Source organism: Phalacrocorax aristotelis, chromosome Z (genome assembly GCF_949628215.1).
Source record: "Phalacrocorax aristotelis chromosome Z, bGulAri2.1, whole genome shotgun sequence".
Classification (NCBI taxonomy): domain Eukaryota; kingdom Metazoa; phylum Chordata; class Aves; order Suliformes; family Phalacrocoracidae; genus Phalacrocorax; species Phalacrocorax aristotelis.
This window is the reverse complement of record NC_134311.1, coordinates 10,773,201-10,800,599: the sequence shown is the minus strand read 5'-3', so window position 1 is coordinate 10,800,599 and position 27,399 is coordinate 10,773,201. Positions and strand designations below refer to the sequence as shown.

Sequence of the window (27,399 nt, the reverse complement as noted above, 5' to 3'; positions counted from 1 at the left end):
GAGGGAGCCTGCAGGACTAGAGCTGTCGTTACATCACAGGGGTCTTTTTCCTTTTTAGGCTGTAAATAAATGCCTCTTACATGTAGGTGCCTATGGTGATATTCATCCAGATTGGATTGCAGAATAGGATATAAATGTCCTTATCATATACCAATAAGAGCACACGAAGCTCAAACAAGAGCATCTCCACTATTCTGCATAATGTGTGTTTGGGTACTAACCTAATTCTGTCACTATTAACTTCCCATTTTAGGCTGAAAAACCCTCCACAAGGCGACGCGCCTGGCACACGCCGTTTCCCCAGCCACCTGCAGCTGGGGCTCCTTCCGGCCTCCTTCACCAGCCGCACCGGGCTCCGTGCCAGCCCTGGCGCTGGTGTGGGGTTGCTCACCCCCGTGGACCGACCCGGCGGAGGCGCGCTCTCCCCTCAGCGCCCAGCGCTCTCTGTGCGGGCCGCACCGCCGGCCGCCATTTCCACTGCGCCGCCCGTGAGGTAACGCCGCCGCCGCCATCTCCCAGCACAGGCCTCGCCCACAGCCCCGGCACGCACTCCCGCAGCCCGGCTCACCAGGCGCGGCCCACCGGGAAAAGCCCATTTTACCGGGCAGCGCCCTCCTCCTGCGGCGAGGGGCGGGGCCACGCCTGCGCAGCAGCGCTGCTGGCCAGCCGCTGTGTGGGCAGGCGGGACTGGGGCGGGCGCATGCGCAGAGCGGCGGCGGCTGGTGTGCAGGTGAGGCGGGCGGAGGGGCGGAGGGGCGGCGGGCGGCGGGCGGCGGGCGGAGGGGCGGCGGGGCGGCGGGCGGCGGGTGGAGGGGCGGCGGGAGGGGGGCTGCCCTCGTCCCTTCTTGTGGCGGGGGAAGGGCGCCGGGTCTCCTCGTATCTCGCCTCCGTGAGGGGTAGGTCCTTTCGGAGTTCAGGCCAGACCTGGAGGGTGGGAGATGGGCCTGATCCAGGCGGGGAGCACGGTGGTTCAGCCTGCGGGCGGGCGTCGTGTGCCGCGGCTGGCGGCGGCCGCGGGCTCTCCTGGAGAGGCTGTGGTGAGGGGAATCTCCTGTCAGCCCGCCAGAGCAAGGGACACTGGCACGCTTTTCGATCTTCCCTGAAAACCGTGAAGGCACATTTCGAACTTCCGGAGGCCTCGGCTTCCCCGCTGCCGCCCGGGCCGGCCACCGGCTGGCAGGGGGACGGCCTGGTCCTCTCCGTCAGGCCTGGGAAGTAGGCTGAGGGAGGGGTGCTTTACCCTTCTTCTGTGAGGAAATGCAGCTGGGCGGTCGTGCTGGGGACGCTCACCGGGCAAAAAAAGCTCAGATAACCTGAAATGAAACGGTGCCAGAGGGTCTGGCGAGGTACAGCCCTGTCAGCGAGGTGGGTGTTAGTTACTGCTCCTCTGGTACCGGTGTGTGGGGGGGGTCCCCTCTGCTGCCGTGTGGAGTGCTGCAGGCAGAAGGGAGAGGAAAGCTGAATTCCTGTCATGTGAGGCTTCATCAGGATAAAGGCATTTTATAGTTTTTCATCCTGGGTTGAGTTTGTTCGTAGAACTTTTTTATTTCATGTGTTCTGGTGACGTTAGCATAACTTTTAGGGAAGGTGAAACTTTATGTTATTTTCTGCAGCCCCATCAAAATGGGAAAGCTGTAGTGTTGTTGGCAACTGCTAGGGAAAATGTTTAAGGATTTATGGCTATGGAATAATTGTGGTTTAATCTGGCAGGCAGCTGAGCCCCACATAGCAGCTCGCTTACCACCCTGCCCCACAGCAGGATAGGGGAGAGAATCGTAAGGGCAAATGTGAGGAAACTTGTGGGTTGAGATAAGAACAGTTTAATAATTATTATGTAATGAAACAGAGAGAGGGAAAACAACAGGGAAACAACAAGTGATGCAACCACTCACCACCCACTGACCAACGTCCTGCCAGTCCCCGAGATGCGATCGCTGCTTCCCCGGCCAACTCCCTCTAGTTTATATACTGAGCATGACGTCAAATGGTATGGAATATCTCTTTGGCCAGTTTGGATCGGCTGTCCTGGCTGTGTCCCCTCCCATCCTGGCTTCTTGTGCACCAGGCAGAGCATGGGAGGCTGAAAAGTCCTTGACTAGTGTAAGCACTGCTTAACAGCGGCTAGAACATCAGTGTGTTGTCAACATTATTCTCATGCTAAATCCAAAACACAGCACTATACCAGCTACTAGGAAGAAAAACTCTATCCCAGCCAAAACCAGGACAGTGATATGAAGTATTTTACATCAATACATTTTATAAAGTGCTGAGCATTTGTCTTGCATTGCAACACCCTGCATGTCACCATGATATAAAGGATATATTTATTGTACGTCAGTTTTCTTACCCAGGTTGAATGTTGTGGAGGCTCATCATGCTTGTATAGTGAGTAAAGGATATTTGAGGTCTGACTGACTTAACATTTGTAAAGCATACCCCTCCATTATGTGGAAGGTGTGCATGTACTTTTCCTTCTTGGATGAAGTCTATGGTGAAATCTGAGGTGTAGAAGTCAGGTTGTCTCTTGATGTCTTATTTGGAAACAAAAGAAGATGAGATAATAATGAGTGCTGCTCTAATTTTGGTTTGTTTTTGTTTTCCTATGAAAACTTCTTTTTAGGTAATGTAAGCATTTCAGTTACACACGAGAGAGGAAGCAGGCATGTCAGCGCTTTGTCCACCACCATCTCCTGCAGTTGCTAAAACAGAGATCTCTTTGAATGGCGAGTCACCTTTATTAGCTGCCACTTTTGCTTACTGGGACAATATTCTTGGGCCCCGAGTGCGACATATCTGGGCCCCAAAGACAGAACAGGTACTTCTCAGTGATGGTGAAATAACTTTCCTTGCTAACCACACCCTGAATGGAGAAATACTTCGGAATGCAGAAAGTGGTGCAATAGATGTGAAGTTCTTTGTCTTGGCAGAAAAAAGGGTAATCATTGTGTCATTAATCTTCGATGGAAACTGGAATGGAGACAGAAGCACATACGGACTATCGATTATACTTCCACAAAGTGAACTTGGCTTCTACCTGCCGCTTCACAGAGTGTGCGTCGATAGGTTAACGCATATTATAAGGAAAGGAAGAATATGGATGCATAAGGTAGGTTTATTGTTCATTACTAAAAACAGTTGTCCAAGTTGTCTTGAGCAAAAGCAAGAATTAAGATTCTGTGACACCTGTTACAGAGCAGTCCGTACACAAAACTCAGAGACGGCTGACCTCACTACAAGTATACAATTTTGAAGGTTAAAAGTTATCAATATGTCAGCAAATTCAAGGCTGGGGTTTTTAGCCACATGATTTTTCCTGATAATATTTTATAAGCTGTACCAGGCTATCTAGGTGAAGTAGGCATCCTATACCATGTCTCATCTCTCTGAATTTGATATAAATTGTTGCTTTTAACTGTGTTAATTAGTATATTTAAACTAGGTAGAATTGTAAATTTACTGTGTTTCAAATCATTGTTTTCACTGTTGAGGTCCAGAAAAGGAAATTGATGCAATCAATGTTGTCATTGTTGTTACAGTTTTATTTTTCAAAAAAGGGTATCAGCAAACAGTTTGGCAGGTGTTAAATTTTGTAAAACTAACAGGAGAAGCACGAAAACACATCTACTTTAGTCCAAATATTTCTGTTTTTGAAATTCAAGAAGGAAAACATGCTAAATTTTTCTGAAGAACTGCAACTCTTATCTTTAGATACATTATGGATATTTCCTTGTTAAGTGAGAATTGTTCTGTATTTTTGTTTAAAATGAATAACATTCTAATAATAAAAATTAAACACTCTGTCGTCTTCATGGAATACAAGTTGTCTTGAGCAGTAGATTGTGTGTCACTTGTAATGTATATGGTGATGCATGTTTGATAAAGTTCTTGTTGCTCTTCTGTTTTGAGACCTCTAGTCAACATACTTTAAACTTCCTTTTTGAGTCCTCTTATCTGGACTAAATAAGATTCCAGAAGCAATAAGCTGATGTTAATTTTTATGTGGTATTGTTTCCTTTTTGCTACATGAACAAACTCCACTGATCTTTGCTGAATTGCCCGATGATGGCTGGCAGTGTTTTCCATCACATTGACTCTCAATACTTCTGGGGTTTATTTTCCAGAGGCAAGATACGACATAAAGTTAATTTTCAATATAGTAGAAAAAAATATTTCATTTCTTATCTAGTCTTCTAAAAGTCTGCTTGGTGTTAGTGTTTTTGATGTAAGTGAATGCTATCTCATGTTCTTGACTACATTGCTTCTCTGCCATTTAGTGCCCCCTGTACTGACTTAAAGTGAGTGGTCAAATAAGAATTGTCCATCATTCTTAACTATAGTATGTCTTCTTTCTTTTTTGAAGTTGATCCAAATCAGTATGTTTCAACAGTAGAAATAGCCTTACAATCATAGAATCGTGGAATCATTAAGGCTGGAAAAGACCTCTAGGATCATCAAGTCCAACTGCCAACCCAACGCTACCAGGTCTCCTAAACCATGCCCTGAAGTGCCACATCTACACAGTTTTTTAACACCTCCAGGGATGGTGACTCCACCACCGCTCTGGGCAGCCTGTTCCAATATCTGACCACTATTTCAGTGAAGAAATTTTTGCTAATACCCAGTCTAAACCTCCCCAGACACATGTCAGGGGACCAGCTACACACAATCTAAACCTCCCCTTCAAGTGGCATTGAGAATGACAAAAGAATGTTTTTTACTTGTTTCCTCAGGAATTGGTCATTAAATTCTTCACTCTTTTTCAGATGTTTTTGAAGCAGATAGGTCAGCTGGGTTAGCTGAGACAGTGATATATTCTGAAGTAGGTGTTTATTGTCTTTCTTTTCTTTAGCTTTTTACTTTTTCTTTTTTCCTGGAGCAAGATCAAAGATCCCTGCATATATCTGCAGTTCTGCAGCTTTACCTAGAAGAGAGAAAACTGCTTGGAAAATGTAGATGAAAATTTAAGCATGAATTGTAGAGTGATAATTTTGAATTAAAACAGGCTCATACTGTGGTGGTGCTTTGAGGCAGTTCAGCAATTACGGCTACAATAGGACAAAAAATGTCAAAGTCATACCAGAATGGTGCTATGTATCTGTTGTGGAATTTATAATGGTTGTGCATATGAGCTCTCATGAGTTCTGTATAGAGCAGACAACATTTCCAGCTAGGCTTCAGAAGAAAAGAAAACTTCTGAACTCAAGGACTAGGGGAGACATAGAACAGTGTTCAGACTGGCAAAGACAGACAAGCAACTCCAAGCAACTCCTCTGTATGGGATTAGAAACCCCTTTTATCTACTTCAGTTTTATGTTTCAGATGTTTGTCTTATAATTTTGAGCAGTTATATTTTTAAAAAGAAGTGGCTTACACCATTTGTTCAGCCTTATCTTCATGAAGACTGACTTATTTGAAAGCAAAGAACCTTCATTGGCAAGGATGTCTTATTTCCCTGACACTGAACTCAAGGATGGGGGTGCCCCAAAGGAATCTGCCTTATTACAGTGTTTTTAACAGATGCTTCTGCTAGATGGTTAGACAAGTATTATTGCTCTTCTAGGGCAAGCTACTGTAGCGTGTTCCTCTATTCATCTTCTCAAAGTTACATGAATGCTTTTCCCACCTGAAGTTGATCAACTTTGAGTAGTAGTCACAGGGCACTAATATGTAACCAATAAAAATGCAATAACCTGTCAGCGTCTAGCAAAAGATATCATTAGTTCTCAAAGCATCTTCCATTTTTTGCATATTGTATTGATTGTTCCAGTGATTAATGCCAAATTCTCTCTGTGAATAATAACTTCATTCCATTTCAAGTTGCATATTGAATGCAGTTTGCTACTCATTTTGAATGCAGTTTGCTACTCGGCTGCTGCTGAGTCTGTTTTGAGAACTTTGTCCTGTCTCTTGTGTATTGTGTTTTGTGTGTTTTGAGTTTTCATGTCTCCTGTACTTGGTTATAAAACAATGTTTTGAAGACTTGTCAGTGTCTCGAGGTGTGGAAAAAAATAAGTCCTGTTTTTCCTACCTTCCCCAAACAATTTTTTTCTCATTCTGGAGATCTCAGTTTTCTCTTGCTGCATCAGGAACCATCAGTCTGTACCTTATCCAACTGAAAATAAAAATCCATACATAAAGTGGAATTCTGCACCATAATTTGATCATTTGGCATTTTCTTGATCTGTAATGAAGAAACTTAAAGTTTTGTCATTGTCATCTCACCCTCCCTTCCCTGCTGCTCCTGCCCAAGCATGCCCAAGGTTTGGTGGGGGGCAAAGCAGGGATCATTGATCTGTTTAAAATGGCATCACTTCCTGCTAATGTCAACTCTGTAAAAGAAAAAAGAATTGAACACCAAAATTTGAATCTAAGAAGCATGACTTTACAGGGAAGAAACTGTACCATTTGACTGTTGTGTGCATACGTACGTAAACAAATACCAGAGCATTTATATTTAACTGCTTTTCTTGCTCAGGAGAGGCAAGAACATTTCCAGAAGATTGTCTTGGAAGGCACAGAGAGAATGGAGGATCAGGTAAGGGCCTTCTGGTTGATGTGTGTGCCATACCATGAAAAAACTATTTGACTGCATCTGGTGACTGTAGAAGTTGGTGCTGCTTCTTATTTTTGGGATCCAGGAAGATACTTTGGACTGGCTGATGACCTGCCATGCACAGGAGGCAAAGTTTCTGAAGATAGGATGATGGAAGCTGTGAACAAGTTGAAGGAAAATATGTTTCATCACTTTATGGGTAAAGTGGAAATCTATGAAGAGTATTACCTTTCAGAAAAGGAGTGTAATTTACTTGAATTTGAAGCTCTGTAAAGGTGGTAGCTTCCATAGATTCATGCTCGCCTCCTGTCAAGGATGGTTTTTCACTAGGTCATTGCCTTCTCGGGTTACAGAGGTGTACAGAGTCTGTCATGTTGGAATGTGGTTGGAGACCTAATGGATAAGACTATGAAAAGAATTTGATTTCTGAAACTGTAAATATGAAATTGTGGTTTCAATTTCTTGTGATAGATCAGTCAGATAAGTAATTTTGTATGTTAGTAACTAATATGCCTGGCTTTGGTTTCCTGTCATTGTTAAACACCAGACTTGGATCTAAAATGCTTAACATTAATTGCAGTTAGTGTGGTATGATCAAATTATGTCACTCCAAAAACTTCTTGTCTAGGCTAATCAAATTGGTTGTGAACATTGGCATAGGACCCTGGAAATACATTTTAGACATGATGTTGAGAAACAAAATATATGTTTCCAGTTCAGAATTATTGATGAGCAAAGCCAAGAAGTCAACGCGTCAATTTCCACTCATACCACACTTCCAAACCGTAGGAAGTTAAAGATGTTTTGCATGTCATGCTGCAAGTTCATGTTAGTAGTAACTTCTGATACTGCACAATGTGCTTCAAGCCTTTTGTTTGTTGTGCAGGGTCAGAGCATCATTCCAATGCTGACAGGAGAAGTCATTCCTGTAATGGAACTCCTTTCATCTATGAAATCACACAGTGTTCCAGAAGAAATAGATGTAAGTCCTTCTGTTCTTTGCATTCTGACTAAAAATTGGCTTTGGTACCCTGGTTTGGTACTCTCTTTGGCAGACAGAACCCTGCAGATGTTAAATTCTTGAACACTTCAGTTGTTTAACATCAAGTTCTTCGAAGTTGTGTAGGGAATGGTTTAACGTAACTGTTATAGTTTGGTAAATATAACAGTACTAGCAGCGGTTTTTATGGTCAGCACTTAGCAAAACTGACTGTGTAGGATGATATTTTTTTTAAGAGTGGAGAGGAAAGGCTATTTGATGCAAAATAAAATGAATGGGGAGATAAATGGTTTTAATGTTAATACCTGTTTCAGCATGATTTAATGTTCTCATGGAAAAAGTAGAAGTGATCTGAAATGCATTAATTTAAGAAATTCTGGACAAGGTTATAGAAAAAAACCACTGTGAGGAATCTGACTTCTGACTGGTGAAGAATGTTTAACAATCGAGTGACTTTCTCATTTTCAGAATGCTTTGACTGAAGTCAGAAGGTCCTTTTAAGGTTGTACTTTTTTGGGCAGTCTTACAAATTAGTTTAAATAACTTCCAAAGAGTTCCTGCCTATCATTGAAAGCAAAAATCAATTAATTGGAAGGTGTTGCAGACCCTTGTCTAACCTTTGTTTGTATTTACTTGCATTTCAGATAAGTGACACAGTGCTAAATGATGATGACATTGGGGACAGTTGCCATGAAGGCTTTCTCCTCAAGTATGAATATCAGTTTTGATTTATGCTGTATTAGAATGGTTTAAACTTGTGTGTGCATCTCTCTCTCTGTATGTGCACGTGAACATGTGTTAGATTAGTTTTCTTTATAGGAGGGGGTGGATGACATGTATTCGGCTTTTGAGATTTTTCTCTAATATGCTGCAGAAGTTGCTGTCTTTTTAGAAGAACAGCTCTGGGCTAATAGCTGCATCTGTAGGCTGTGTTGTCACAGAGTAATTTTCTTGATAACAGAATTCCTATCAAATATAATTTTACTTCGATGCTTATGTTTAATTTTATGAGGATATAAGTCAAAGTCTTACCTTTTTACAAAATACCAAAAAACCTGGGTTGTGTTTACTGCATAAACTATGAATAAGAGCCATTAATGGTATGGCATACAGAACACTTATTATTAAATTGTGTATTTCTCTTTTCCCCCCGTTTTTAATTAATAAGTGGAAGTAGTTGCACTTGAGAGCAACTTGGTCTCTTCCTGTGGGAAAGCACATTTCATAGATTTTAGCTGATGTTCTGTTACCTTTCACAACATCTGCAGCATAACTGCATGCATTTGTGTAGTACATAGTGCCATCTATTCATGCAGCATCCCATACACTTCCAGTACTATAGAAATTCCTGTGTTAAATTAACTAATTCTTCACAATAATGCAGTATGTAGTTCCACAGAGACTTTGGAAAGTAATGAAGCAAATATCACCGAACGGATTATGTAAACAACTAGAGCCATTGATTCTGCAATGATGAGCTATTCTCATACCAGATTGGGCAGGTAGTAGACTGTAGGGTGTCAGTTATCTCTCCCTGCTACTTCCTTCCCCTGGAAATTTTGTCCTGAAAAGAAAATAACAACTTGGCCATTCATGTGAAGGACCCAAATGTCTGCTTTTGAGCTTACCTGCAAAGCTTATCAGCTTATCTAGGTTCAGATTTCAAGTCTTAAATATGTAATATAGTGTTGTATGGGTTTATATATGTCATTGAATGAAAATTGGATTAAACCAAATAAACTGCCACATCAACAATACCAACCTCTAAAATAAGCAGTCATGCTTTCTCAGTAACTTCTGAATGAAACTGAACATCTCTTTCTGCCTTGAAGAGTTTGTAAGTATTCAAATGGCCTTAAATTTAACTCTTAGAATATAATTGATAATTGATTCATTTAATTGATGATAAATGAATAAATAATTGATAAGATAAATAGTAGCAGGTCCACTATAAAGTCCACCTGTAGGATTTTAGAGTGCGAGTGTTGCTATTATAATCCTTATGAAAGAGAGGTGTTTATAGGAACTGGTTAGTCACGTACAATGCATCCTTCAGTAAGATAGCATAAATGCGCTTTTGTATATTCACAGATGCTGGAGAGAAATTTTTAATAGTATCTAGACTTTCTAGGGTGTCTAGACTTTTTGAAGCTGTGGGCCAGGTGTTGGTTTGAGAAAGTGCAGGGGGAGAGGGAAGATGAGGATAAGAAATCACAACAGAAGTTTCTTAAGGACAAGTTAAGAGTTGTCAGGGTTAGTCCAGGTATATTTACTGCAGCCTCCAAACTTAAACTAAATCAGCTCTGTGCTGCTGGCAGCTCGCAAGACAAGATCACTCAACTTCCAGCATGCCTGTGTGTATTCTGCAGGACTCAAGCTTGTGATGTGCTCTTGCCGGTGTAGTTACCAAGAGTAGAACAGTTTTGCTGACAAGTCTCCCAAAGCTGGCTTCTGGTCCACAGTTTCAGAAAATAAGGACAACCATGGAATATACCTTCTTTTAAAATGCTTTCAAATCCTTCATTATTAATATGTCTTCTGTTGCTTTAGATGAATTATTTTATACAGTTTCTGTAATACAGTTACATAGTAGCAGTAGGCAGTTGCTTGCTCTGTAACTGGTGTTCAGAGGTTCTGAGTGACAGTCTTTGTTCATCAAAATGAAAATGTCGATATTGCCAAACCTTTGGATTTCAGCAGTAACCTGTGCAGCTGTGTGACATCCTATGAGTATGGGCCTATATTTATACTAGGAGCACTTCACTCTTCTTGTGAAGTTGATTGTTTTATTTGAAAAGTCTGATTAAATGTATTAACCTATGTTTGTTTTATTTGTAGTGCAATTAGTTCACACCTGCAGACCTGTGGTTGTTCTGTAGTTGTAGGAAGCAGCGCAGAAAAAGTTAATAAGGTAATGCACTTTCTAATAAACCAAACTTAAATGATGATTATTAGGAGTATTAGTGTGTTATTTGAAACAAGGTTTATAGATAAACATACCCGAGGTTTAAGAAGGAAGGAATTCTTTTGTCTCCTTGTCTTCCTTCAGCTGATTGGTCTAGCAGTTGATAATTCGCCTGAAAGTTGCCTGATCAGTTGTATTCTGGCAACAATAAGAAAAGCAGTGTATCAAATTTAATTGATACTGTGTATAAACAAGTAGTAAATGAGTCTGAGCTTTTACAATTATGTTAGCTGAAGCGTACAAATTGAAGAGGTCTGAACTGGCTTGCTTACTTCAGTTATGTCAGTGGCTATTGTCTGTGCACTCTGAAGAAATTAGTATCTGCATAATTTCTCTTACACTGGGGAATAAATGTACTGCACCATGAACTGCTTCTGTTTCATGTAACATCAAAGCTGTTGAGCCTGTAGTCAAACACATGTGTTGAAACAGGCAAGCTTACTCAGACCTTAAACCATTCCAGCAATTAGAGCATTTTTTTCTTTGTAGCTGTGTTTATGTTGACTTCATCTTCAGTCTGTTTAAAACTTAATTGGTAAATAAGTGTGCAGTTCAACTGTTGATCTTAAATGAGATTTGACTCAGCTTTCCAGACAAACCAGAAGGAGGAGGGAAAGTACAGATATAAACCCCTAAAACTGAGTCCTGTAACAACAAAACACTTGGTGTGTCGTACTTACTGGAGCACATCAGTAGGAGTGATGATCAGGAGCTTTCAGGCCTAGAAACACAAGCAGCATTAGCTGTACCTCTTAAAGTGGAAGAGTATATATATACATCATTATGTTCTATTTGGGAGGAAAAAAGGTGACTCTTGCAAGCTGTTATTTCAGAACATGAAGATAGTTACATTTTTGTGGTAGACATTTTTTCTCCATGCTGTTACTATTGTTAACTCTCTTGTAAGCTTGTTACGAAATATGTAATTTGAACCAATATGAAACTGTCACTTGCAATGCTTTTCCTCTAATATTTTGGTGTAAATTGTTTCTTGATGCTTATTTTAAGCTTACCCAGTATGTGAAGGAAAAATCAAATGAGAATGTTTTCCTTATTCAGAATTCTCCAAGCACCTTTTTTGTGTACAGCCTTTTGATTATACCAAAATGCTAGTTTTTGATAAATTGAAAGCAATTTCTGGAAGCAATACACTTGTGCTTCCTGTCTATTGAAATATTTCTTAAAGCATGTTTCTTTCTAGTGTAGTACAGTGTATCAGCATTTTGTTCAGTGAGACTTCCCTTTGACTCGCATTTAATTAGGGTATTACACCATCCCTCCTAATAAAAACACTGAAGTTAATCTTCAGTTAGGGTATTCAGAGACAAAACATAACAAAAATATTTTCTTTGTGAAAGAATGTATTTCACTAGCTCAGTTGACTTTCTACACTCACAGCTGAGTCCTTCTGGAAACCTCTTTGATTCAGAATATTCCTGCAACTGAGAACAAAAAGAAGGGTTTCATAGAAGTGTATACAACCTCAGAGCCTTCAGGTATTAGGTGCCACTGCACTTAATGAGTATACCTATGCTGCTGTGAGGGCAAGATTCTGTGTAGTTATATGGCATTATAAGGTTTCAATTTATACTGGGGCCTCTGGGCCATGCAATTACAGTTGTCCCACATCCTGAAACCATGGCAAAGGTCCTGCAGTGGCATGTGTGGAGAAGCCATATATTCAGATAACTCCATTTCCTGGTAGGGAATGTTTTTGTATATTGGGCTTTTCTGTCTGATTATGTTTTTAATTGTGATGTACTAATTATTGAGCTCTGGTTTATTATGTAAGACTGAAGCCTTCCTTTGAGGAAAAACTCAGTTCTCAAAGTTGATGCCCTTTTTGATATATACATATATCTGTATATATCTGTGTGTATTGCTTCAAGGTGATCCAAAAATTAAGAGCAGTGGGCCTGCTGAATATGTTACATATAAATTGTAGACTATGTGTATTATCTATTATGCATTTTATAGTATGCTGGGCTCCTTGCTGCAGTGACATATAATAGTCGTCTTTTTAAAAGAATTCAAGGCACCTTTAGTAAACCTGTGTTTTGAAATAAGCAGTTTATGATGCTTTATAAAAACCGGGAGGGTGAGAAATGCATTGTTTTGTGTGTATTGGCAGTGATGGTAAAGTACTTCTGATCAAATGAACAGTAAATCCTGATACTTGAGTTGAAAATAATCATGAGCAACAGGGGAACCAGAGAAAAGAAAATTCTCAGTTCTCAGCTGAAATCAGCTAGCCACAGTTAATATGTATTGTTTCAGGCATGTAAGACCTGTGCATGATTAAGTTAGCATAACAGAGGAAATGTTAAAGGCTTAAGTGGTTATAAAAACCTTAAAGTTCATGGTTCGTAGAATAATTAATTAAAAGGCTTTAAGGTCTAAATATTTATGAGTATGTAAAATAATGTATTGATAAGGAAAAAACAGTGTAGAAGAAAGGAAGTCTCAAGAGACATTCAGAGTAAAATTCATAAATTCTGTGCAGGTTCTTATCAGCAGCATGCTCTTTGTGTCATGGTGCAACTGTTCTGAAGTAATTGCTTTCTTTATGGCATGCGTTAGCTTTACTAAGCATTAGTCAGAAACTAGGTTGTCATTGTTTTGGGTACTGCATGAACATATTGTACAAGGATAGAGCCTTCTTGAACACCTGACAGACACAGATAGAGCGCAACAGGTTAAGACTGAAAGATTAGCAGAATGGAATGCATGTTGGTATTTGGAGATGACTGCTTGTAGCTGTTGCAGCAGGGGAGTTGAAATTGGATAATGAAGTACCTTTGTTGCTTTTAATGGAGAGTTTGAGGAAATCACCGAGGAAGTAAGCATGGATACTTCTTTAGGAAATTGACTGTTAGCGATTGGAGACCATAGCTGCTGTTTCAGTATGGATTGAATAAAATAAGAGGCTTAAAAGACTAGGAAAGTAATCATAGTAACTCATGTTTAAGTAATAGGAAGAGGTAGCAGAAGGCAAATGTGATGTGTTCGACCTAGCTGGCTAAAAAACAAACTTTGCAAAATGGTATCAGATTTTTTTTTTCATTTGACAAGAAGTTGGCGTAATAGGGCTTACAGGTTAATAATTTAAGGACGTCACCTTTGGTGACCTTGGTGAAGTTTTGGCTTTTCTAATAAGCATGATGAACTTCTTTGTTCATCATTTGAAATGCCTAATACCTTCTAGTCAGCAATTGCATTTGAAGATCAGTTCATTCTTTACATTTTCATGTTTTTCAAAATTGTTGTTTTCAATGCAGATTGTGAGAACACTGTGTCTGTTTCTTACACCATCAGAGCGGATGTGTTCCAGGCTCTGTAGAAATGAGTCTTCTTTCAAATATGAGTCAGGACTTTTTGTTCAAGGCTTACTCAAAGTAAGTACGCTTAGGGAAGTTCTATTCTTCTGTAGTTTAAGAACATTTTTCAATGTATGTGCATACACACAGTCATGTTCAAAGAAATACGTCATCTTCCCTTGATTCCCTTGTGGCATGATAGCTTTCCTTCTAACTATTTGAATGTTAGAATTCCAAACCAGTCTTTTCTCTGACACATCTATGTCTTGAGTATTGTCCAGAATTGTTGCTACACTTTGAGGTATAATAATAATACTCTTTTGCGCACGTGAGGCTAGAATCCCAAAAAACATTAAGTTTCTGTTTTGTACCAAAACAAAAAAGGAACAGTCTGTCAGGCCTCCAGTTTCCAAGTATTTTAAAAGGACTATAGCAATGGGTGAAGATGAATATAAAAATAATGCTTCGTGCTCTAACGAGCAGTCTAAACGTAACAGATAAATAGAATACTGTAATGTTAATGGGCTCACAAACCAGATGATGCAATACCGTAATACACAGGTTACCTCAGTACCTGTTTTCACTGTTATATTAAGGGAATCATCCAGTATGAAGGACTTTTTACTGGGCTACAACCACCAGCTCTCTCAAACAAGACATATCTAAACAAACGGGATTTAGACTTCAGGCATGATTCTTTAATATTGTTTTGTTCCAATATAGCTTTGTTTTTTTTTTTTAAAAAAGTAACTAGAAGAATGGTTTTTTTCACTAAAACAGGATGCAACAGGAAGCTTTGTGTTGCCCTTCCGTCAAGTAATGTATGCCCCATATCCTACTACACATATAGATGTAGATGTCAATACTGTGAAGCAGATGCCCCCTTGTCATGAACACATCTATAACCAACGACGATACATGAGATCTGAGCTGACAGCATTTTGGAGAGCTAATTCAGATGAAGAAATGTCTCAAGATCATATTATCCACACAGATGAGAGTTTCACACCTGATTTGTATGTACTTCTCTCTCACATCTCTCAAAGTTACTTGATTTGGGTCAAGAGAGTATAGTAGTACAAAGTGAACTTTCTAATAAACTACACTAAGTATTTTTGCTTTTGAGAAGCTCCTTCAGTTCTGGTACTTATATTCATTTTGGAGTAATTTACCAGTTCTGTCAGTAGTTTTGTGGCATTAAATATTACTGATATTCATTTTCAGTGATACTTACGACAATGTTATGTTCATTTTGTTGCCTGTTTTAAGCAGGGGTATAGCAAAGCTAAGTGTATTTGACCGGGCCTAATGGCTTTCCTGGGTTTAGTTCATTTTATCTGAAAGTTCTGTGTTACAATTCAGTATTAGCTTTAAGAATAGCAGGTTTATAATTCACTAGAATTTTGAATTCACTTTAAATTTCTGCCAGATTGTAAACAGTAATGGTATTGCTGCATACAACTGTTGGACAGTTAGTGTGCCTTCGTGGCACTACCTCATGTCTGTTTGCTTTCTTTTCTGTAGAAATGTCTTTCAAGATATCCTGCATCAAGATACATTAGTAAAAGCCTTCCTGGATCAGGTAATTGCTGCTTTTTCAAAAAGAACAAGAGCTAAAGTTCACTGTTTTGAGCCCTAGTAACAGATAATTTAACACGAATAGATAATTTGTTGGGTTGGTAGCTCTTTTTCATACTAGCACTATGATTCTTCCCTGCATAACTAGAAAGAAAATACTTGCGTAATTTGTAGTATTATTATAATACTGAAATTCCTTCTTACGTATGAAAAACAATGCACATTTTCTATTGCTGTGCAACAGTGTCTACAATTACAGTATTCAGAGTGCTACCTACTGGGCTTAATTTCATATAATTTTAAAAAGGAAAATGATACTTCATCCAAATGGAATTGTAAAACAGCTTCATTTATTGCATCTGAGCAGCTAAGACTGAATGTTGAGCATATCTACAAATTTGCTGTTAATGTGCCTGCTTTGCTGTCATTAAGGATATGTTACTTGTGTATGCAGTGTTTCGTTATATTCCACATTCATAAAGTGATTCCTGAATGTCCACGCCTACCTAATTTTCTGGTACAATTTTTAACAGATCTTTCATCTGAAGCCTGGCTTGTCTCTAAGGAGTACTTTTCTTGCACAATTTCTGCTAGTCCTTCACAGAAAAGCCTTAACTTTAATAAAATACATAGAAGATGACACGTAAGTGAACATATAATAGAAAGCAGGCTTTGAGAAACTTCCTCTGTTCTTCTTTACAACACCATTTTTAATTTTTTTGCAGGCAAAAAGGAAGAAAACCTTTTAAGTCCCTTCGTAGCTTAAAGATGGACCTTGACATAACAGCAGAGGGCGACCTTAACATAATAATGGCTTTGGCTGAGAAGCTTAAACCAGGTCTACATTCCTTTATCTTTGGGAAGCCGTTCCACACGAGCGTACAAGAACGTGATATGCTCATGACATTTTAAAGTTCTCCACTGCTAATGTGTAATATTGCAGTCTTGTGTGGCACAAAAATAACACGTCAGTGTGACCACCACCTGTGTGACAATCATGGACCTGCCTGAGGACAGACCGTTAGGAGCACAGTAACACTACAATCTGTCTGAAGCAGGAGGAGGTCTTGTTAGAGCTAATAGCAATGAAGCTAGACGAGCATGATTTTAATGAATCCATCTCTTCTGTGTCTTTTTTTTTAACAGTAAAACTAAATGTTACCAGAGGTTCCTTTGCCATATGGGTTTAGTAGATAAATTTGAACACATTTAGGTATATGACAAAGGGAAACATTTTGATTTTCTTTCCCCAGAGAATTCCTTCAGGTGTGTGTCAGTTTTCCCCTGTTCTGCTGTGTCAGCATTTTCAGTGTTTCCACAGAAAACAATATGTACCTTCTCTCTAATAATGGAGGTTGCAGAATAGGGGCCGTCCAAGGGTTTCAAAGAATTTTCAGAAGTGGTTGTTCTTGTGTATGTGGTATAAATCTGGAATATGTCTTCCCTCATCTCCCTGTTTAACACTACTGGCTCCTTCATTTGGAGCATTTAAAGGCTTTTGGGTTTTTTAATATACTACAAAGTGCTATTCCTGTGTGCAAACTGTTGACTACTAGCAGCTTAAAGAGCAGCACTTGGGAACTGGGTCGTTATTTAAGCAGCTTTGTGCATGGAAGTGCCAACCAGGATACTCTGTCACAGACTGTTGGGCCATCCTGCAGGGAAGCATTCAGTGATCCAGCATAATTGAGCTCTTTCAAAACACAAAGTTGTGTCATTCAGCAGCAGTTGTCCATCCTTCTCTCTGTAAACTGCTGCTGGTTTCGCCATGGTCAGTTAGATTCAGTTCAGATTAAAGTATTAGACCTTCCCAAAGAACACCAAGGTGATAGCCAAACCAAAAGGTAAAACAGTAATTTATTTCTACATTGACATTAATATATTTAGCAATCCTTAATTCGGAGGTGAGCACAGCTATGAACTAATGTGATTGGCATTTTCCCAAGTGAATTCTAGTCAGTAATCTTGCCAATCTTCTTAGTTCATCATAGCACATATCCAACTTCACTTTGCTTGAAAATAAAAACACAATTTCTATTTGTATGCCTCAACCGTTCTTTCTAGTAGCAGGTAGAGTGGTGTGGTGTCAGGTTAATCCAGACCCTTTTTTTTTTTTTTGAGTTTTGACACATGGTTGAAGTCAGTGGTGCATCCGTACTGCAGGTTGTTGTATTTCTTCTCTTTTCGGACAAACAGAGGAATACATTTGTGTCATGCTTTAGCGTAACCTCATAACTCAAAATTCATTGTGAAGGAACTGCACTTGTGGTTGGAGAAGGCTCTGTTGCTTTATTGCTTAAATTGTTTACAACACTCTTTGGCTAACAGGATCCTGTTTTCAAGATAGTTTTTTAGTGTCTCTTTCATGGAGCAAGGCATGAAAGTTGCCAAAAGTTAGATTCACAACTTTCCCTGAAATGGCCAATACTCAGATTTTAAAAGGCATTCTGTCCTTTATTTGGATGTTCAGAATTCTCTTATATTTCCTGAAAGACAGAGATTCACAGTTAAATATTTGGAGCTTCTGAAAGATGTAGAATTGAGCCCCAGCTGCACACCATTTTTGTGAATTAACATCATCAGCATTACCCGGTTGAATAAGTGATTACCTTTTTATGGAGCAGTTTTTTAGCTGTACATGTGTGTAGGACTCTTGCAGTGAGCTCAGCGCTTCATCAGAACTTGTCAGAATTATGCTGACCTAAGTTGCTTGTGCTGAGATTCTGTTTGTCTTCCTACTATTATTTCCTTTTGTGTTCAGTTGATCCCTTAGAAAAGAGCCTGATTGCACTCTCATGTCTAAGGTGATGAAAAAAAAATAAACACTGCTGAAACTTCTGATTTAGAAGTTGTGTTGAAGTATAATGAGTTTTAAATGTGCTGCTGAAATTAATCACTTCAGCTTCATAGGCATTGGAAACTTAACATTGACACTAGCAACTACTAAAGCTCTGTTTGCTGAAGATGGTGTCGTTTTCTGAAATTACTAAAAGCTGGAAACTTTCTCAGTTGTTACTTTCTTTGCACAGTTGTCACAAGTGCAGAATGTATCGTGAAGTAAATTATTAAATGCATTTGCATGTTGTGTGGTAAATCTTGCTCAGGAAACAAAATATTCTAATAAAATTCATGCACAATTTTTGACTTGAGCTGCTGCTGATTTTTTTCAAAGAATTTCTGTTCTGTGTCTGATATCTTTATCTTTTATCCTTTGAAATAAAGTAGACTCCTTTTTCCTTCGTGTTAAAGTAAAAATTATGCTGAGATAGCGAACCATAGACTGTCATTGGTAGAAAGTTATACATTACTTAGTTCCTCTGTTTCTGTTAAGGACTTAGGCTTTCAAGCTGAGGCTGATGTGACTTGCTGTGCCTCTGATGTGCTCAAGTTAGAATTTAGCCTCTCCTTTTAAAAAGTTTTAATCCCATTTGTAAGAATCTAGAAATCTTTTAAGGAGTTCACTTATATCTAGCAGTTGTTGAATACCTTTCTTCAGGATTTTAGTTCCCCTACAGTTAAAAAATAGGACACATTTATTTCTTCCAGTTGGGTTTGAAAGGGGAGTAAGTAGTGTTTTATAGCATTTTTAATGGCACATTTGCCCTGATTGTGATTCCTGGTCTTTGCATACCTATAGAGGTAGCACAGAAAGGCATCCACTGGCATGTCTTATTTGTTAGGACCGCAGAGGATATTGCCGGTCTATGCATCAGTATTCTGTAGTGTCAGTTTTAGTCCAGAGCAAAATGGGTATTTTGGTAACATTCTTACCCCTGAGCCACCAGTATGATACACGGCTACAAAGTGCCAGGGCTTCCACACTCCATTCTGTACTGGGAAGAGGGGTTAGAAAGATTTCCTGTTCTTAGATCTGTGAAGACAAAGGAAAGTGGTCGAAAATACAAGGACTATCTCATACATGGGTGTTGCTCACCTCTACTGTCTAATGAGAGCCTACAAAGAGTGTGCTTTGTCCTCTTCAGCAGTGAAGAGGCACAAACTGTATGCATGAGTGTGCAGAGTAGGTTTTTGCAAGTGAACAGAACATGGTTGTGTCGTTTGCCTCTGTCCTGGCATAGAGCACACTCTACCTGTTCTACCTCCTGCTTGGGCAAAACACCAAGGAAACTCTGTGGCAGCAAGTCCTTGTTTTGTCCTTACTTTAACTTCAGCAAGTCTTCTAGCACTCTCCCACATGCCCTTGTAGCCAAGCTGGATGTTAGGCACTGCTGGGTGCCCCTGGCGGGGTAAATAGCAAGTGGGGTGGTCGGGCTCAGAGGCAGTGGTCACTGGGTCAGATCTGCCTGGAGGCTGGTGCCTTGTGCAGTCCCACAGGGTCTGCCCTGGGGTCTGTCTTGTTTAACATCTCTATCCATGAGCTGGTCACCTGAAGGTGACCGAGTGCACCCTGACAGGTTTGCAGGTGACACCAAACTGGGGGCACCAGTTGATATGCAAGAGGGCAGGGCGGCTGTCCAGAGGGACCTGGTCTGGTGGGAGGAAAGGACAGGCCCCCACGGACTTGGGGCAGGAGCAAAGGGCAGCCCTGCCCCAGGTAAGCAGAGCCCCAGCAGTGATCCTGGTGAGGTGGGGGCAGCTCTGGGCGGGAGACCCTGGGTCCTGGTGGGCGGTGAGCTGAGCAGGGCCAGAGGGCTGGAGATAAGGGAAAGCTTCCCTGTGAGGACCGCCAGATAGCGGGGACAGACCCAGGGAGTGGTGCTGTCTGCCTCTTTGGAGGGTTTCCAGCCCCACAGGACAAAACCCTCAGCCCTGGTCGGACCCCATGGCTGAGCCCGCTCTGGGCAGGGATCAGGCTGGAGACCTATCACAGTCCCTGCCAGCCTGAGCTGTCCTGCTGTGCTACAGCCTGGCAGGCAGTCTGCAGGCACTGGAACCAGAGGACAGCTGAGGTGGGCAGTGACCTCTGGAGGGTAGCAGGTCCAACCCCCTCCTCGGACCTGGCCAACTTCCAGTGACACTGCTTATGGCATCGTCTGGTCAGTTCTGAGTATCTCCAATGGCACAGATAAAAGCAGGGGCTCAATAAACTCCACTGTGAAGCAGAGGTGTGCAAGAGCTTAAAGGTGGCCCTGAATTACCAGTGAAACTGTGGGTGCATTAATGCATGAATCACAGAGAGAAAATTTTAGGTGTCAGGAATACGGTATCTATAGGGTCTAGTACAGGTTAAAATTAATAGCAGCACATCCTTTATTTGAAATATGAGGGCTAATCAGGACTTTTTGTAGAAAGATCTACCTGTAGCAAGGAAGCAAAGACTTAAGAGAGAGGAATGTAGACATACAAGCAAGGGTAGTTAGGTAAAATCACTTAGGATATTTTTGGCTCAGTGTCAAAGTAAAAGCTTGATGCTGTGAAGCAGTGGTATCTCAAAGGGAAACTTCTGAAGATTCATCCCTAACCTGTGGCTAACCCAAAATGTTTAAAAATGTACAACAGCCAGAAACTGATCTGTGAAACCTGAAGTTCAATGCCAGCTTCTCTTCCATTTAGAAAATCGTCTCATTATAGTGCAACAGAGTGTCTTTTCCAGCTTCAGTTAAATATGACTAACAGTTGCCAGACTTTTGGTTTTCGGCAGAAGCAGCAACATAAGAAATTACAGGTCAGGGAATACTGAAATTTAGTACTGCAGCCTATAGATAGAGAAATCCAGTATTTCTGCCAAAATGTTCAGTAGTGTAGCTGACCGATGAAACTGCAGTTTCAGCCTTTCGCATCCAACCATAGGGACGCAAAGCAGTTTGTCCTTGCTGAGGTTTCTGTCCACCTCAGGCTGCCTCTTCGCTGGAGATTAATCTTGCATCACTTTGCCTTCTGCTGGTGTTCCCTGCCCTGCCTCTGTGACAGCAGTATTTGGAAATAATTTCAGATAACCTAGATTCTGGAGGAAGGGCCTTCTGGGATCTGGGGGTTTTTTTAGTAGCCAAGGGCAGCTGCACAGACTAACCACATGGAGCACAAAGGACCTGGACAATAAGTAATGACTAATTAACTTCATACCAGTTTTTGGCAGAGAATTGGGCACTGGCAGGCTGAGGGGCACTTTGGGTTCAGTCTGCTTTTAGCATTGTCACTGCCAAGGTCTGACATTTCCCCTTCAGGTTGGAGACTGAGAGGTAGCTGATGCAGAGTGATTAACACGTTTGTCGATTAATGATCACAGTAGAAGGAAATGGGTAGGGCAGCAAAATCCTCAGTGATCTAGGCAATCAGATACACCAACATGTAATTAAATACCATTGCAGAGTATTAGGCTTGACTATGAAACTTAATTATAGGTTTGAAGCCCAGGGAAACACATAAACACATAATCACAATCAAATTACAATTCTGTTAGTGTGGAGGCGCAAACCAATCTCCTCCCAGGCCAGAACTGATGGACACAGACCTGGTGACAGGTTGTCCAAGGAGGGTCCCTCCAGCACCGCCGTGGGCTGGGGCATGCAGGTCAGCATCACTGCTTTCTGCAGGCGTTCGTGCTCCTGCTGCTGGAGAACCTGCCTTCCTTTCTTTCTCAGCCTGATTTCATATTTTACTTCCTATTTTTTCTTATTTTAAGCTGACTTTTTTGCCACCCTTGCAGTTTCTTTCCCCCACCAAGCTCCTCTCAGCACCCCACACCTGATTGCTTTTCCCCATTGGTCCTAATTTTGCTACATCGGTACCCAAATTCGGTATTTCTGAGCCGATCACTTAGGCGATACTGGGCATGTGTGGGTTTAGCAACAATAAAGCTCAGTGTGAATGGCTTTGCACCCCAAAGTTCCCCTACTGTTGTTCACTTCTGTGTGGTTGGACTTTCTTTACATTTTCAATTCCTAGACATAATTACCTTAGCCTCCATTCCCCTGCCTAGCTCCTGTCAAGCATGAGCAGGTTCTCACCATATGCACTGACTGTTTACATATCAAGGCAGAAGAGTAACTTGTTTTTCACACTTCTGCTGTGGGCTGCCTCGAGACTCCCATAGCTTTGGCTGCTGTTGGGCTGCACGCCGCCCCAGACCTCTGGTGTGCCAAGACCAAGGGGGTTGCGAGCTCCGGAATGTGCAGGAACCCAACTGATTTAAGCCATGAGGCACCTTTCGGTGCCAAGACCTCCAGGATGAGGAGACAGAGAGGCACTGGCAAGGCTCCTTACAGGGTACAGGAGCACAGGGTAGCGGCACAGCACCTCACAAAACCTGTGGTTGTGGTTCGGGGATCCACAGCGCTAGCATGTCTTGACCACAGTGTACTCCTGGACGCTTGATTCCCTGTGACTCCATCAAATAAATTTGCTCTTTGATGCCAGGTGGTTGTTGTCATGGTGGCTCTGTAAAATTTGAATTGCACTTTAGACCCTTTCACCATCCCTCAAGTTCTCCACAAAAAGGGAGCTATATTTCTGAATGGTGTTTTAGAATAATTGCAGCCCACATGACTGTAGTATCTGGCTGAGCTGTATTTACAGCTATCTGTATTTCAGGCAAAATTTTCACATAGATATAAAATGTATACAAATAAAACAGAAAATACAAAGCTGTGACAAATCTATAATAAAACATTCCAGTCACCTTTCTGATAATGCATTTTAAAAAAATGTAAAAAAAATATTCATAGCTAGTAGACTCCATTAACTTTCAGAATGTCCCTTTTCAAATTAATCATCCAGTTTTCATTCCCATCTTTGCATATTTCAATATATTTCTTTGCCCACCTGTGAACAAACCTACCACTCTGTCACATGTGAAAAGAAATATCTGTCTGTTTGACTGGTCTTACAGAAGTGGAGACAACGTGATGTCTTTAATTAGTTCCAGAGAAGTGCCAGCTTGTAAATGTGCTTATTACAGAAAAAAGTAGCCAAACCTATAGGACTAGCTGTACACATTAGTGTCAGAGTATATCTAGTTTTTTAATTATGGAGCTTTGTTAATCAAGAGTGTGTACACATAAAAAATTGTGCAGGGCTTGAGCGGATGGTAGTGTTGGTGAGGGCTGCATTAAATGTTCCAGCATTTTATGTGGCTTTGTTGTGCTTTCTCTGCTGGCAATTTTGCTTGAGAGTGCGAATTCACAAACTGAATACCAGGGGTGCCTTTCCCTTTGTGAAAAACTTTCATTTTTTTAGTCCCAATGTTTTTGTTAATTTCTGCTGCCTAGTAATGACACATATTACACAGCCAATGTATTGGGATAAATGCCAAAAGGTCTGAGTGTTGGATTAAGCATGACCCTTCTACAAAGGATAATATTTGGAAGTTGCAGCAATTTTGAAGCTAGCCTTGGGCATCCAAGAGCTACCAGAGTGATGCTGAAGCCACAAGCTCTAATCAGGGAGAAACCTGACAGCAACGGATGTTGGAACAGAGCTTCAGCCTTTCCAGTTTCGGAAAGCTGCAGGCCAGCCCCCTCTGCACGAGGAGGCAGGTGCTTCTGGTGGTCTCAGCTGTTTGCTGAGCTTCCCATACCTGCTTTGGTTCCAGGGAAGACTATGAAATGAGCTTAAAGAAAAATATGCTGGATTCAGGCACAGAGGAAGAGAGATTAAGTTATTTTGCAGGAGACTGAAGAAACAATCCAAGAGGCAACAGTCTGGTGCTCTGAGCCCCAGCCCGAAGGAGGCTTACCTGAGGAAGAGGAGCAGGATGGGAACCCAGATCACCTCCCACCAGCCCCTGTTATTCAAATTCTGCCTTTTGGCTCTACAGCTCAGTGAGGGACAGAGAAGTCTTCCTATGGAGGGGGAAATGTCCCCATGGCCTTGCAACAGTTTAAATGGGGAAGAACTAAGTATTTTTCACTTGAGGCCATTTGTCTGAACTCCCAAGAGCCTGATTGTGCAGAGACTGAAAACATTTTTGCTTTTAAACCCAAATAGGGCTACTTCTTTCCTGAAACACAAGCCAGTGTTATTCTGCTGTGCAATGAAAGATCGATTCTTCGAGCTGTAAAAAGGAGGCTTTTAGATAACTTGGGTGCCAGAGGTCACAATGCCATCCTCTGCCCCTCTCAGTGCACAGAGACCTCCTGTCTATCTGCAGGCAGCTGCTGGAAACAGCTTTGCTGCAGTCTGTGGAGCCTGTGACCAAACCAATCAATGAGCAGCCAGTGGGACTTCAAATGCTCTCTGTTTGCAAAGAGAATTCATAGAATATTTTGAGGAAGAAGCTGGGAAGAACAGCACAATGACACAGCAAAAGCAAACTGCGTGGTTACGGCTGTGCTGAAAGGGCAGCATTTACTCCAGTGCAAACAAAGGATTTGGGTGGAAGGAGGAGGACTTGGAGTGGTTAGGCATTAAATTCTTCCCAAGTGGGAAGGCAAAACTAAAAGATCCATCCATGGAGGTCAGGGAAATGAGCCAAAGCCTTCTTGGAATGGGAGGACGAAGAACAAAAGGATGCTGGGGAGGGCAGAGCAGTGAGAGACCATCCATGGTGTGCTGGGGAGCCCAGTGGTCGAAAGGTGCAAAGGAAGGCTAAGCATGTCAAAGGCTGCATGTGATAAACATAGCACTGAGGTGAAAACCAGCAGATGCATTCACAGGACAGGGAACAGCCTTAGCGTGGTGTGTGGTTATTCAAATGCAAGCCTGTTGCCTTGTTACATAGTGTTAGCGCTTGGTGAAATGCTGCAGGAGTGGTTTCATAGAGCAAAATAATTGGTGCTGAGGACATAAAGTCCACACTGTACGTATTTCAGCAGTTTCACTTCAGATGAGCTTTAGCTCCATCCCATTCTCTGACTGCTCACTAGCTGCTGGAGTGCCTCTTCCCACTCAGTTCAATGGGATGCAGTCCATTTTATGCAGTCCATTATGTGAGCCAAACCACAGTGAGAAAGGATGGATGATCAGCTGAATGATTTTAGGAGAGCATTGCTGGGGTGAGCTGAAACCCTGCTGCAGATGTACTCTCTGATCAGGCAGCGGGCCACAAGTAATGGGTACAAGTGTGCAAATGAAATTAGAAGGGAAGAAGGATAACAGAAATCAGAAAAAGGGAAAAGAAAAAGGGGAAAAGGAAAGGGTAAACTATCCATGGAGCTCCGAAAGAAGAGGAGAAAGGAATACAAACAGGACGTTATGTTCAAAGGTAGCATGGCATGGGGCAGGAATCAATCTGTTTTGAGATCTTTGCCTCTGGTTAGAAAAATGGTATGGTTTCACCATAAATGCATTTAAATCTTCAGCATTAAAAGAAGCCTGAGTGGCAGAAACCAAATAGATATTAGAATGATCGTATTTACCTGCCTTTAGTTTTTTCCTCACATCTGGTTAGGATCCCTATACTTTCCTTTCTAGTGATAAAAGAGTGTTGAAATGCATTTATTGGATTCCTTCCTCCTCTCTCCTCCCTCCCAGCTAATCACTGAATGCAGACAACATTTTTATTTCTAGCAGAAAATTGATGCAGCGTGCATCAAAAAAAAGCAGGGAGAATCATGTCTCAGCAAGTATTTTTGTATGTGCTTTATTATGAGAAGAATTTTTAAAATTATTGTAAAATATCCAAATGCTTGTAAAGAGATATGGCTTGAGAGGCTATTGAAGTGGACTGAAAAACATCTATTGATATCAGCCATGGGATGATGTCCTGGAAAAACTTATTGTGTTTAAGTTTTCACAATTCATATGAAACTGTTTACAGAAAGGAATTCGTTACTATGTTCACTGCTGTAGGTTCCTGCGTTTCCAATGCAGCCTGTTTTAATTCCACTTCTACTTAGGTTTACAGGGTTTCTCTCTAAGGGCTTTGTGTGCTGCAGCATCTCCAGTTTTCAGAAGTTTGGCTTCTCATGAGAGAACTCCTGCAGTACAGAGAAGCAAGGCATCTTGGAGCCATCTCACACTTTCTTGTGGGCAGAAATTGTGGAATTCTGACTATTCTGCATGACTATTCTCCAGCCAATGGCTGGAGAAAAATAAAGCCATTATTAAAAACAGCATTGTTATTTTTTAAAAAAAAAAGCAAGACCTATCCAGTTCTTACACTGTTTGAGACCATGTCTGTAAGGCTAAGCAGTGCAGGCTATGCTGACTTAAGGACAGACTTCAGAACCAGGATACTTTTAGTGGTTCATGTTTGAATGCCAGTCTGCTTGGCTTGGGGCAGGGGGGAGGAAAGAGAACCAAGGACAAGATCTACATGTTTCCATGACTCCTGAGGCAGGAGAGAGCCAAATGCCATCAACCACAAGCTGGAAGGACTTTGTTTACATCGTGGCAGCATCTCCGGCTTTCAGATGGGTATGCTGAGCATATCTGCAAAAACAGCTCTGGTGACAATCACCTGAATAGTGTGGGTTTTAGACAGATTTTTTATGCTCTGTGTTGCTAGCCTTACTTTTCTTGTTAAGAGATTACTGTGGTGAGTACAAATGATGCTACAGGCAGGTAGCTGCAGAGGTTTATATGTGATGAGGTTTATACCTCATTAGTCAGTGTTAAGTGATTGTGGTGAGCCACTTGAAGCCAGCTAAAGATGGTCCAGAACAGGAATTATTCAAGGCCTGCTATGTCTTAATAGTGGTTTGCTTTACTAAATGATTCCTCTGAAGGAGACATTTCATTTGCTGTTACGTTTTATTGGGAGTGTGTGATGACAGCTCCTAATAGTATTCTGGGTTAAAGGGTGGGAGAAAAACCTCTTGAAAGTAGAAAATTTTAGTTAACAAAACAGCTGGTTTTTGTCCCAAGTGCAGATGTGTCCTAAAGTCAGTTTGAGCCAAGTCATGTCTTGTCAGTAAGAAAGCTAGGCTTTTCCCTAGAAGGTGTAACTACAGCACAATATTTCATATCCTTGGTGACGCAAACATGTCATTAATGATCAGCTAATGACAGGTTTGCTCATTTGGACACCCAAAACCATCAGTGAAAGCCTGTGGTGTTTCCATAATGCTGAGCTTTATTCAGTTAGTGGCGGTAAAAAGACCAGCCTAGGTTCTTCCCTGTCCTTCTCCCTTGCAGCTAAGCCCCT

General features: G+C 41.2%; 1 protein-coding gene across 5 annotated transcripts; it reads left to right on the top strand.

Annotated features, from left to right (window-relative positions):
* The first annotated feature begins 649 nt into the window (after positions 1 to 649).
* C9orf72 (C9orf72-SMCR8 complex subunit) lies at positions 650 to 18,562 on the top strand. Of its 5 annotated transcripts, none has more exons than XR_012657878.1 (11): positions 650 to 730; positions 2,621 to 3,106; positions 6,476 to 6,535; positions 7,440 to 7,535; positions 8,198 to 8,262; positions 10,392 to 10,464; positions 13,797 to 13,913; positions 14,686 to 14,851; positions 15,360 to 15,417; positions 15,947 to 16,056; positions 16,139 to 18,562. XR_012657878.1 is itself a non-coding variant. In XM_075078289.1 (11 exons), the coding sequence occupies exons 2-11, from the start codon at positions 2,663 to 2,665 to the stop codon at positions 16,323 to 16,325; spliced, it is 1,446 nt and encodes a 481-aa protein (XP_074934390.1). In that variant the 5' UTR covers positions 651 to 730; positions 2,621 to 2,662; the 3' UTR covers positions 16,326 to 18,562. The 5 variants fall into 5 exon arrangements, 4 of the variants coding, with proteins under 4 accessions (XP_074934393.1, XP_074934390.1, XP_074934392.1 ...); XM_075078289.1 differs by having other exon boundaries at positions 651 to 730; positions 14,616 to 14,851; XM_075078291.1 differs by lacking the exon at positions 650 to 730 and adding an exon at positions 875 to 896 and having other exon boundaries at positions 14,616 to 14,851.
* Positions 18,563 to 27,399: the final 8,837 nt, after the last annotated feature.

Excerpts from the sequence above, each read along its gene's own strand:
- C9orf72 (XM_075078289.1), top strand. The coding sequence starts at position 2,663 with ATGTCAGCGCTTTGTCCACCACCATCTCCTGCAGTTGCTAAAACAGAG. Across the intron at positions 10,465-13,796 it reads GCGCAGAAAAAGTTAATAAG|ATTGTGAGAACACTGTGTCT; the intron begins GTAATGCACTTT and ends TTTTCAATGCAG. Across the intron at positions 14,852-15,359 it reads GAGAGTTTCACACCTGATTT|AAATGTCTTTCAAGATATCC; the intron begins GTATGTACTTCT and ends TCTTTTCTGTAG.